The following is a 13038-nucleotide window of genomic DNA, read 5'->3' on the forward strand; positions in this document are numbered from 1 at the left end:
ATTTAGTTAAAACTGCAGTGCCCAGTTAACTTAAGAAAACTGGACAGTGTTGAGACACAAAACAATTTATTTATTTATTTCTGTCTTTTTATGCAATTTATTAACAATCTGGAAAAAAAGAGGATTAATGTCAGTGTTTTCATGTAAACAAAGACAAATGGGCCTAAGCAGGATTAGGTAAGAAAAGCTTGGTGTTAAAACTAGATGGTAATTACAAAATGGATCATAAAACGAATTCACAAAGACGGTTGCAGAGATGGTTTGCTTGTGTCTGTCTGTGTGCGTGTGTGTGTGTGTGTGTGTGTGTGGGGGGGGGGTGTTGATAGAGAGGCAAATGGGGCAGGTGAGGTGGAGGGTAAAGCAGTCATTTACTAGCTGACCACCCTCACCAGCAGTCACAGCACGCACAGCCTGCTGACATGGATAAGTTGATGTTGTAATTGAAGGAGCAGGAATAACAGCCTCTGTCATGCAGAAAGGTGGGAGTGTGTAAGTGCAAGCATACTCTGTGTGTGTGTGTGTGTGTGTGTGTGTGTGTGTGTGTGTGTGTGTGTGTGTGTGTGTGTGTGTGTGTGTGTGTGTGTGTGTGTGTGTGTGTGTGTGTGTGTTTTGAAGAGAGAGAGAGAGAGAGAGAAGAGCACAACAGATGAGGCAGCAAACAGTGAAATGGGATGAGGCTGCAAAACAGTGAGACAATGATGTGCACCAGGAGGGAATGGGAAGGTTGGGCAGGGCAGAGGGAGGCGGGAAGGAATTCTAAACAAGCAGAGGGGAAGACAGAATGGGTGATGAGGAGGACGGGTAGGCGAACAATACCCTGCTAATATGAATTACAGCTAATCCTCCTACTCACATACTTGTATTCAAATATACCACATTATCAACATCCGGCTCCCTCTGCACCTCTTGTCACACAATAGAAGAAGCTCAAGAAGCATCCAGGCTGTAATACGAGTAACTCATTCCAGCTCACAGCCAATAAGGGGCAATTTCAATGCCCTTTACACTCTGCAAGTGTTTTCCATCAGGGACCCCCTCCCTGCCCAGGTCTAGCTGTGTGTACAGCATTGTCATCTGTCTTTAGTGGAAGATTCATCAAATATTAACAGACACATTAGGACTACACGAGCTTGCTTCATGCACTTTGCTCTGCATGAGGAAAGATGCCGGTTTGGAAAATGGGTCGTGGTTACCAACAAGTCAGGAGACTCTCAGCGACTGGTTGCGGTCTAGATGCTGAATGTCCAGTGGAAGCCAGCTGGTTATCTGTTCCTTCTAAGGTGCCGAGTGCAGCTTTACAAAATCAATGCCGTGTTTATTTTTATACAATAATACAGAAAAGATCATTTTTACAGAAAGCTGACAGGCTGTAATGAATCACAAAGCTGAGTTTTGTGGGTTGGATTCATTTACTAGCACAAACAATGCAGGTGCAAATTCCACTCATGTCACTTGGACTTGTCACGAAGGATTATTTCAAAGCAGACAAAAATCAAATAAGCTTTGAAATTTTGGCAGCAGTGATTTATGTCTTCCTCTTTGAACCAAACCTAGAAGTAGAACAATCAAAAGTTTTGGATGTTTAGCGAGGATGGGGATATACCTGAAAAGCAGGGTATCTCTAGGTGTTGTTCAAGAAAAAAAGCAAGCAAGCTCTTGTGACACACAGTACCAAACTGAAATTTATGGAAATTTCTGGATTGGCTCATGTAGACAGTCCCACACAGACTAGATTGTGTTCACAGTGTTACAGGGTTGTAGCTCTGGGTTAAATTCTGGGGTCATCTTTATGTCCCAGTCTGTCCTGCTTCCACATCATTGCCCGATTCACAGTGGATAGTTAAAAGTGTGTGAGGACTTGTGAGGCAGAAGCACTGATATTGGTCCTATTTCAAAACTACGCCTACAAAAAGTTCTTCCCCTGTTCACATGTGTGCACACAAATGAATGCACAATTGTTATTTCTACCACCGTGTGCCCCCATTTCTTAATATAACAAAACATATTTTCCTCTGTGGGCCTGTGCTGCTGAAGCAAAAAAGCAGGAGAATTTCAACTTTAAAAAAAAATGAAAGCGTCCAGTGTGAAAAGCAGAGAGGGAACAGCTTTCCAAAGTTTCTTAGGAAGGAAAAAAAAAGAATGCTTAGGTGAATCTTGTATCCCCAGAGACATGAGCTTTGGCTCAGGTTTTTAAAAAACATGGCTTGATGTCAAAGTTGACGTGAAAAAAAAAAAAAAGAAGAACAGACAGAAGCAGGTGGAGGAGAAGCCTCACCTGATCTGAACTGAATGTCTGGAACTTTTTTGTTTTCTGTTTCATTTGGTCTTTACGCGGGTGAGACCAAGTACTGTAGGGTTGCTTATGAAAAAAGGGGCTAAGCCAAAGTCTTCACCTTTTCAGTTAATACTTGGTGTTTGCTACATGTGGTTTAATTCCTACCTACTTGCTTAATTTGATCTTTTTTGGCTGAGGTTGTTCTGAAAAACTATAAATAATTACCTAAGGAAAATGATTAAAATAATATTGATGATTTGTGAGCGTATACACATAATTCAAGCACAGATATGTGCCGTTTGTGATTGAGGTCAGTTGTCTTCATTTTTCATGTATTCACTTTCTTTTGTTGTAAAAACTTGTGAATCCTTTTGAATTACCAGGATTTTTTGGATGACTGCTCTTCATAATGTGGTCTGGCCTTTATCTGAGTCAGACAAAATAATTTTACTAAGCCAAGAGTTGCACTTTTCATGTCTTTATCAAACACAGTAACACAGTTTTGTTGCATTACCCAACCTCTTTGATGCATAGACTGTACCCCTTAACCATGATGCTCCCTCCACTATGCCTCACAGTTGGGATGAGGTTTTGGTGTTTGCTTATAGTATATTTTATCCTCCCAACATTGCCCCCAAAAACATTGCAAACTTAAGGCATGCTGCAATGTTTCCTTCATGTCTTTCCATCAGCGTTTTTCTTAAAATGAAACCGAGATTTAAACAGTGGTATGTTTCCATTTCACCTCTTTAAGCATTGCCGGCTGTTTTCTTGCTGTGATCTTTGCAGGATGCCCTTTTTAAAGGAGAGTGGGAATAGTCCTTACTGTCCTAATTCCTACTGAATTTCCTCCCATTTCTCTTACTGATTATCCAGGACTTTAGAAATTCTTTTGTTTGCTTTTCCTGCTTCATGCATCTCTATAATGCTTCTTAAGATAAGCTATGAAAAATGTTGTTATCAATTCTGGTTTAAAACAACAAATCTCTTAAGAAAAGCACAAGAAGGAAGCAGACAGTACATTTTTATATATAGTAAGGGACAGTATCCACAACCCACTCTCATCTCTTTAGGTGATGGAAGACATGTTGTTAAAATATTTTGGTGTATTATGTTAGCAGAGGTTAAATATAGCCTCGAGGCATTAAGCTTGAGTAAAGAAGCACAATACAGAGGTCTGCTAAGATCACGTTTGTCTATCTCCACAATCCAGATTTCATTTCACTTGTGGCAGTTTATCAGATCTTATGCTCTGCTCTTACAGTTCTCCCTTCTCCACATTTTCTCATAATGTTGGGTTTCTGTTAAGTCACCTCCTGTTTTATTTTGAAATCACTCACCAGGACACTCCCTCTGTGTCTCTTTTCCCACCAATTTTCTGCAACACCTGTTTCGTAGCATATATGCAACTTTTGACTGGTACTGTATTTTGGGATTTTGCCTAATCTGGTTGCATTTTTTTGCAGCACTGCCTGCTTTTACATGCAGGACCACGCTTGCTTTCAGATTCAAGATGCTCCCATTCACAAGTGACTACACATGGCTTTCTAAAATGTGCATTCATCAAGTTCAGGTCAACAAACCTTTATGACATTTCTTAATGATTAAGAAGGTATGAATTAGCGATCCATATCCAGAGATTTCACTCTATTTGATAGTAAAAAAAAAAACATATCTAATTAAAACTGATGAGGACCTTGATATGATTCATATCAGAAGTTGATTAACCAACTAGAACTTTCACAACAATGGCACTCTCACTCCTGGAGGATGATGATAACATGAAAGGACTAATTGTGGTGGTGGCACGGCAGGGGCAACATTGTCTCTGAATCAGAAGGCAGCAGGGATTTAATGAAAACGTGGTCTTAATTTTAAGAAACATTAGCACTAATAAAACCACTTTGAGAGATGGAGGCTACCTGTCATCTCTGCCATGATCTCATTTGTTACAGTGATTATATTAAGGCGTCATAGTTAATTTGACAATGACATATTGTGAAGGTTCAAAATTAAATACCCATTTCTCCTTTAAGCAAACACACTGCACAAGGGAAAAAAACAGCCACACATACACATTTGGGTGTTATCTAAAAAGTCTAACATGTCATTAAGATGTATAAGGCTATGGAGTAGACTCGCACTCAAGTGGAACTGCTGCTACTCCTTTTCCCCAAGGGAGAGCATAGGCAAGTATATACCTAACTATGATGCTATGGTTTATGCTAAAGTGTCATGTAAGTACTTTTTCCAGGCAACAGACTGTGAGAGAGATCCATTAAAAATAAAAGTATAGTAAAGAATATAGAAACATAGCTATAACATATTTCTTATGACTGCAGTAAAACAAAACTCATTTAGCTGTAAAAGCTTGCATACCTGTTTTACGACTCTATAAAATCTGTCTTCCAACCGCTGGTGATTTAGAAACTCCAGACTCAGATTTGGGTTGGTGGTATTTATTACACAAAATGTTTCACCAAAATGTGTAGGCGACTTTCTGTAACATGCAATAACTTCCCAAATCACTTCACTCACTGTTTTACATTAATTACTCTAAAGAATCTTTTGATTTTACAGATCCAGATTAAACATTTTAGATACAACACAAATTTAAAACAATCATTAGAATTTCATCTAGAATGTAAACAAATTTGCATGCCTTTTTACAGCAGACATCTCGACTGCAAACGCACAAGTCTTATTGATTAGAAGCCAATACAGAATTCTTAGGACCAATACCGATAGTTGGTGATTTTAAATCCAATATTCAGATATGTTGGTTGTCAAAACAATTCAGATCTTGGTACACTTCCATGTAGTACACTAACATTACATATTTGATTTGTGCATGAGTTTGCACTCAAGCCTCTGACCACATACAGTATCTAACAATGAATTCATCTACACAACAATTTCACAGACATAAATACAAAACAGGGCAACAATGCATATAACAGCAATACTTGACTTCTTAAAGAAAAAAAGAAACTGCTGCTAGCCAGCTGGCACTGGCATCACCATCAGTGCTAATGATGTATTCTTTCAACTGTCTGACAATTTATTGGTGATCAAGTCAAGTCCATAGTAAAGCAACCACTGTGGTTAAGAATTAACTTGGTAACACTTGACTGAGGGTGTAATTCCTGTAATTAAATGGAATTTCACTGTATTTTATTTGAAATTATAATACTTCTTATAATTATAATATAATTATAATACTTAAAGTCAGCACACTAGAATAATTCAATTCAATTCAATTCAATTTTATTTATATAGCGCCAAATCACAACAAACAGTCGCCTCAAGGCGCTTTGTATTGTGGGTAAAGACCCTACAATAATACAGTGAAAACCCAACAGTCAAAACGACCCCCTATGAGCAGCACTTGGCAACAGTGGGAAGGAAAAACTCCCTGTTAACAGGAAGAAACCTCCAGCAGAACCAGGCTCAGGGAGGGGCAGTCATCTGCCACGACCAGTTGGGCTGAGGGGAGAGAAAAGACATGCTGTGGAAGAGAGCCAGAGATTAATAACAATTAATGATTAAATGCAGAGTGGAGTATAAACAAAGTAAATAAGGTGAATGAAAAGAAACAGTCTATTGTGGGAACCCCCCCAGCAGCCTAGGCCTATAGCAGCATAACTAAGGGATGGTTCAGGGTCACCTGATCCAGCCCTAACTATAAGCTTGATCAAAAAGGAAAGTTTTAAGCCTAATCTTAAAAATAGAGAGGATGTCTGTCTCCCGAAGCCAAGCTGAAAGCTGGTTCCACAGAAGAGGCGCCTGAAAGCTGAAGGCTCTGCCTCCCATTCTACTCTTAAGTATCTGAAGAACCACAAGTAAGCCAGCAGTCTGAGAGCGAAGTGCTCTGTTGGGGTGATACGGGACTATGAGGTCTTTGAGATAAGATGGGCCCTGATTATTCAAGACCTTGTAGGTGAGGAGAAGGATTTTAAATTCTATTCTAGATTTAACAGGGAGCCAATGAAGAGAGGCCAATATGAGAGAAATCTGCTCTCTCTTTCTAGTCCCTGTCAGTACTCTAGCTGCAGCATTTTGGATCAGCTGAAGACTTTTCAGGGAACTTTTAGGACAGCCTGATAATAACGAATTACAATAGTCCACCCTAGAAGTAATAAATGCATGAATTAGCTTTTCAGCATCACTCTGAGAAAGGATGTTTCTAATTTTAGAAATATTGCGCAAATGCAAAAAAAGCAGTCCTACATATTTGTTTACTATGTGCATTGAAGGACATATCCTGGTGAAAAATGACTCCAAGATTTCTCACAGTGTTACTGGAGGCCAAAGTAATGCCATCCAGAGTAAGTATCTGGTTAGACACCATGTTTCTAAGATTTGTGGGGCCAAGTCCAAGAATTTCAGTTTTATCTGAATTTAGAAGCAGGAAATTAGAGGTCATCCAGGCCTTAATGTCTTTAAGACATTCTTGCAGTTTAATTAATTGATGTGTGTCATCTGGCTTCATTGATAGGTAAAGCTGAGTATCATCTGCATAACGATGAAAATTGATGCAATGCTTTCTAATAATACTGCCTTAGGGAAGCATGTATAATGTAAATAAAATTGGTCCTAGCACAGAACCCTGTGGAGCTCCATAATTAACCTTAGTGTGTGAAGAAGACTCCCCATTTACATGAACAAATTGGAATCTATTAGATAAATATGAGGGGGTAACTTGTCAGGTTTTTACAGGAAACAAAGAAAAAAATTAATTCTAAGTACGTTTAAGTAGTCTGTCAGTCATTTTAAGTAATGTGTTAGTAATTTTAGCTCATGCATAAGTAGTTTTAGGTATCGCATAACTTCGGGTATTTTACAGGAAAGAAGAAATTTGAGTAGTGAATAAGTAATTTTAAGTAGTACCTAAATTCTGGGTATTTTCCAGGAAAGGAGACACAAAATATACCATAAGTAATTTTAAGTACAGTGTAAGTGAATTTAAGTGCCTAATTTCAAGGTAATTTCGCAGAAAAAAACAGTACTTTTCTGTCTTACATCTTAAGTAAACTGTGCATTTTGGAGCACAGGCCAGATAATGGATTGGCTTAGCATTGCCAATCCATTATCTCCTTCCCTGTATCCTCATTTTGAAAGTTATGTTTGAATGGTGACTGTAAAAAAAAAAAAAAAGTTAGACTTGGCTCCATCATTGAAAGGCCATTACACAGGTATGCAAATTTTCATGGTATTTATTTTTTCTTGTAAGCTGGTAAAGAAGAACAGTCCTTATCAGATTTATGTTGGTAAAATCAAAGGACAGCTGACTAATAGAACATCCATCATGCACATCAGCAAAATGAATATTAAACAAAGATTTTAAAAAATAAAGATGTACAAATGCACGATTAATCCACTCCATAATATGTCTAGAAAAGTACAGTGCACTTACAGTGTAAGATAGGGAAATATAAATATGTTTATCCACAAAATTACCGTGCACTACTCAAAATTATTTACACTGTACTTAAAATTAGTTGCAGTATAATTTGTGTCTCCTTTCCTGTAAAATACGTGAAGTTATGCAATACTGAAAATTACTTGTGCATTATGGAAAATTACATATGTATTATGTCTTGGTCCTGGGTTGTTGACCCAGTGTTTTTTGTTTTAAACGTTTAAATCCTGTTATTATACATCTCTGTTTGTTTCTTGGGTTATTATGGGTTGTAGTTTTTATTTACGTGCTTTTTTATAGTGTTTCCTGGATTGGCCTTTTCAGGCCTCCCTAGTTAGTTATCTGGATTAAGTTCTTGGTCATTGTTAATCTTATTTGTTTACTATGTTCTTCTGTGTGCCTTCTTCTCTGTCTTTCTTTATTTCCCAGTCTGTGTGTCAAATTCACGTGTCTTCATCTGTGTGTTTTCCACTTCCTGTCTTATTTTGCTAATGTCTTGTATCTTGTTTCCACTCTCCTCTCGTTATCCCTGTTGTATTGTGTTTTCATCAACACTTTGTTGTGTCCTCGTCAGCAGCCCCCCTCATGGTTGTGTGTTTCTCTGTTCCTGGTTTTGTCCTGAAGCTTCTTTGTGTTTGGATTGTTTGTCCTAGTTTAGCTCCTGGAAGTTTTTTTGTTTGTTTTTGAACTCTGCAATAAAGTAATCGTTAGTTTACGCCTGCCTACAGAATCCTGTGTTTGGGTCCAAATTCTGCCTGCTAACGATTTACACCCTTAGTCGCAGGTCAAATTATAAAGTGTTACCATTAATTTTTATCAATAGGAGTAGCCCACTGCATTTAGCATATGTGGCTAATCCAGAGCATGCATGGGAAACAACCCTACTGGGTCCTGTGTACATGTACTGTTAAAGATTTTCCTGCAGAGTAAACATGTATTTAAAATTTAATTATGGCTGTTCCTCAAACCAAAGATCCTGGAAGTCTTCCATTTTTATGCCAACTCAGCCAACGGGAGCTATGTTTAGTCTCAAAATGTTTCTGGCTCATGAAAAGAGGAATGTAATTCAAGCATAGTTAATTTCATTTACAGCTGCTCTTTTCCTAATGTGAAATGTCAAAAATGTCTCTGGTTAAAAGGGCCTATTCTCCAGGCCATAAACCATTCGATCTACCCTTTTCCCTAATTGCCTAAATGAATTTCAGCTGTTCTGCTTTTCCACTGTTTGGGAATCTTGGTTGAACACTTTAATAGAGATGCTAACTGCACAGAATGAGTGCTTTTGGAGAAAAATGGGCACACTGATAATAATTTACTAACTTCATTACCTCCACACCAGCCAGACAATAGGACAATATTTGCTTAGTGACTGAATGCTGGCTGATTTTTTTTCATTTATTTTATTTTATTTTTTCTCAAAACATTCCATTTTGGCAAACCACTCAACACAAAATGTGTTCACAATAGGTAGACTGAACATACCCAACAATACACTGTAACAAGCTGCTTTAAAAAGCTATTTTGGATTAATTTGACCTCAACCTTTTCTCCCCGCCAGGTAACATCCGGAACACAGAGAAACTGAGTTATGACCACCAGCAGCAGTACGAGATCCAGGTGACAGCCTGGGACTGCGGCCAGAAGAGAGCCTTGCACAGTGTTCCTGTCCGCATTGACGTCAAGCCGGTCTGCAAACCTGGCTGGCAAGGTTGGTCCTTGTTGTATCAGCCTGTCTGTGTTTGTGAGCAAAGATTTCAGGCAGGTCTGACTGCGCTGTGTTTATACATCCAGAAACACAGATGCGGTTGTTTGTGTGCGATTACTTGGGTTTGTGCAGTCTGTGTGTGGTGTCGTTCTGTTGATGTTCACAGATGTGCTTATTTGCAAGTGATTACTTTAGTGTGTGTTCCTACTTACCTCTAAATGTGTGGCACTTGCTTAAGTCTGCATGCTTCATTTTTCTCCATTTGTGCTTATCATAATGTCTACATTTCTCATCTTTCCTTACCTACAGTATCTTTCTATAGTTTCCTCTCTCACTTTCCTTTTCTGAGCCCCTTTCTGTCTCTCTTTCCCTCCCTGAGGAATTGGCCTGTCAAGTGTAGCTGGTGATCAACAACACTTTACTAAAAGCACTGTGACTCAACCTATGCTGCTCCTAGCACATCAGAAGATGGTCTTGGCAGCCTTAACAAGGCCCAGAGTAATGCAAAGGCAAGCGTCTGAGTGCTGCCACAACAACACAAACAGTGCTTAAGATAACTTCAGATGCAATTTACGCTTGTCAGAGAGGGCAACGGCACGTGATGAAAGATGACCACATGCTGTTTGGAGCTTCACATGTAACCGTGCGCAATCTGTGTTGTTCTGTCATTAACAAGGTGATTCATGTGCTCATTGGCATCCAGCCATTTATCGTCCCACAGAACACGAAGATAGCAGGCAGGTGATAAACAGCGGTAAATGAGGACTCTGGCAGCAGCTCAGTAGCAGCCGCTGAACCCTGACAAAACTGCTAAGTTGCTCGGCTCGTATTCAATCTTCCAACTTATATTTTCTCAAAAGGTTCTGGACGAATGTTTGTGTTTCTGCTGTGATTCAGGAATTTCAAATAAAAAAAAGTTGGAATCTTATAACCCTGTTTCCAAAAACACTAGGACACTGCTTGAAAAATGAATAAGGGAAACACCAATATTGAATGTTGATGAGCAAATATGAGGAGGGGTTCACCACTCTGTGTAAGAAAGCACCAGATGTAAGATATAAGGATGGCTTTGGTACTGTGAAATTGAAGTGAAGTTTCAGTTTGAGAACTCTCTGTACACATGGAACAACATTGAAAAGCCATATTGAAAAGGGGCTTTCTGAGGGCGCTCTGCATTAATAACAGGCATAATTCAGGAGTGGAATCACCATGTCACTCCTGTTAAGGCAGGGGTGCCCAAACTCCCTACCCGTGGGCTGCTTCCGGCCCTGCCCCTACTTCCGGTCCACGAATTGATGTCAAAAATAACATGCAATTTGACCCTTTAAGTTATTTTTAGCCTTCCCCTCCAATTAAGAGGGTTAAGTGAAATGTCAAAAAAGTAACTTGATGCAAAAGAAGAGGAAATCATTATTAGATGCTCAATTATCTGAACCTAGGATCTGATTCTATAGAGGTGCATTAGTGCACTTGGCATGTGTAACTTCACATTTGCGATGGTACCAATAATACTGTATGACATATACAGGTTTTGGAGTATATTCCACCACCTAGATGATGGCTTTTTCTGGAAAGGCCTTGCTTATTTCAACAACAAAACAAATACCAAACCACATCCTGTAAGTATTAAAACATGATAGTGCTGTAGTAAAAGAGTTCAGGTGCTAAACCGGCCTTCCTGCAGACCTGAGCTATCACACACTGAACACATTTGGCGCATTACTGTATGAAATAAAACATATGACAAAATAGGCCCAGAACTGTTGAACTGCTGAAACTCTGCAGTATATCAAGTAAGGATGGGGAAACATTTTGCTTTCAAAACTACAATTGTTCATCTCAGTTTCCAAACATTTACAGAGTGGTGTTAAAAGAAGAGGTGATGCAATGCAGTGGTAATAATGCCCCTCTCCAAACCTTTTTGAAACAAGGTCTTGGCATTAAATTCAAAAGGAACATTACATTTTCAAAAATACAATTTCTCAGTTTCAACATTTGAAGTTGTCTTTGTACACTTTCAAATTAAATATGGAAATTAAATTAAGCAATAAGAAACAATTCTGCCAAAGCATCAGGTGAGTCAGGGAACGCGGTGCAGTACTCACACAGTGTATAGTACAGGTGGGGTGCTCTGCGCACACACGCAGAGCAGAGTCAGGCACTCAAAGGAATCCTTTGAGGACCTTCTTAATCCCACTGACACACCTTCTGTAGAGGAAGTAGAGTCTGGGGACGAGGGGGACGACTTGCCCATCGCGGGGGGGGGGTTATTGAGGTAGTTAAACAACTCCTTGTTGGCAGGGTCCCTGGAGTGGATGAGATTCGCCTTGATTTCCTGAAGGCTCTGGATGTTGTAGGGTTGTCTTGGTCTGCATCATCATATGGAGTTCTGGGGTAGTGCCTCTGGACTGGCAGACTGGGGTGCACTCAATGTCCCATTGTTACGGGACACTGAGTCCGTGTACAACTGCAGGGTTTCTGGTGGGTGTTGGACTTGGCCACGGCTGCCCCTTGTCACAATTCTGTTCATAATTTTTATGCTCAGAATTTCTTTGCTTTTTGCAGATGATGTGGTCCTGTTGGCTTCATCAGGTGTTTGCCTCCAGCTCACACTGGAGCGGTTCTCAGCCGAGTGCAGCGGCAGGTATGGGAATTAGCACCTCCAAGTCTGAGGCCATGGTTTTTAGCCAGAAAAAGGTGGAGTGCCCGCTCCGGGTCAGAGACAAGTTGCTGCCCCAAGTGGAGCAGTTTGTCGGGGTCTTGTTTGCGTGTGAGGGGAGAGGGGAGCAGGAGATTGACAGACGGGTTATGGCTGTGGCTGCAGTGATGCGGACACTGTACCAGTTTGAAGAGGAAGAGGAAGCTGAGGGTAAAAGTGGAACTGTCAGTTTAACAGTCTGCATCTACATCCCTACCTTTGAATAGTGACCAAAAGAACAAGATTGTGGATACAAGCGGCAGAAATGAGCTTTCTCTGAAGGGTGGCTGGCATCTCCCTTAGAGATTGGGTGAGGAGTGCAATCATTTGAGACTAGAGCCGCTACTCTTCCGCATTGAAAGAAGACAGTTGAGGTGGTTTGGGCATCCTGGGCATGACTAGGATGCCTCCTGGGTGCCTCTTAGGTGAGGTGTCCCGAGCATGTCCTACCAGAAGGAGGACCTGGGGTAGACCCAGGAAATGCTTGAGAGATCACATCTCTCAGCTGACCTGGGAACACCTCAGTGTTCCCCTGGATAAGCTAGAGGAGGTGGCTGAGGAGAGAGAGGGCTGGGCTTCTCTGCTTAGGCTGCTGCATCTGCACCCAGCCCTGGATAAGTGGAAATTATTTGCCAATGATTGCATTGTTTTTGTTTTTGTTTTTTTTTTTGTTTTTTGTTTTTATTTTTTATTTTTGGTTTTTATTTTTCTCAAGTAAGTTGGAAAAATCAAGAGGGGATAAGGGTAAAGCAATTTATTTTGCATAAAAAAAAGTTAAGAAAATTTAACTTTAGTACTGTATGGTATAAATCATTTTTCAAGGCAAATCACTTCAGACTCCATCATGATTCTAAAATTCAATAAAATTAAAGTCTCCAAATCAAATAATAAGTGAAAGAAAAGTGTAAAGGTTTTACCTTTTGTTTGAAATTTTCAAG

The 13038-nt window shown here is 39.8% G+C and overlaps 1 protein-coding gene across 1 annotated transcript in view; it reads left to right on the top strand.

Annotated features, from left to right (window-relative positions):
• The window catches only part of LOC115791027 (calsyntenin-2), a 324417-nt gene that overhangs the window by 196922 nt on the left and 114457 nt on the right, over positions 1-13038 (top strand). The window contains exon 5 of the mRNA XM_030745109.1: positions 9256-9405. Coding sequence (XP_030600969.1) covers positions 9256-9405 — 150 coding nt within the window. The remainder of the gene's footprint in view (positions 1-9255; positions 9406-13038) is intronic.

Source organism: Archocentrus centrarchus, chromosome 13 (genome assembly GCF_007364275.1).
Source record: "Archocentrus centrarchus isolate MPI-CPG fArcCen1 chromosome 13, fArcCen1, whole genome shotgun sequence".
In the NCBI taxonomy this organism is placed as follows: domain Eukaryota; kingdom Metazoa; phylum Chordata; class Actinopteri; order Cichliformes; family Cichlidae; genus Archocentrus; species Archocentrus centrarchus.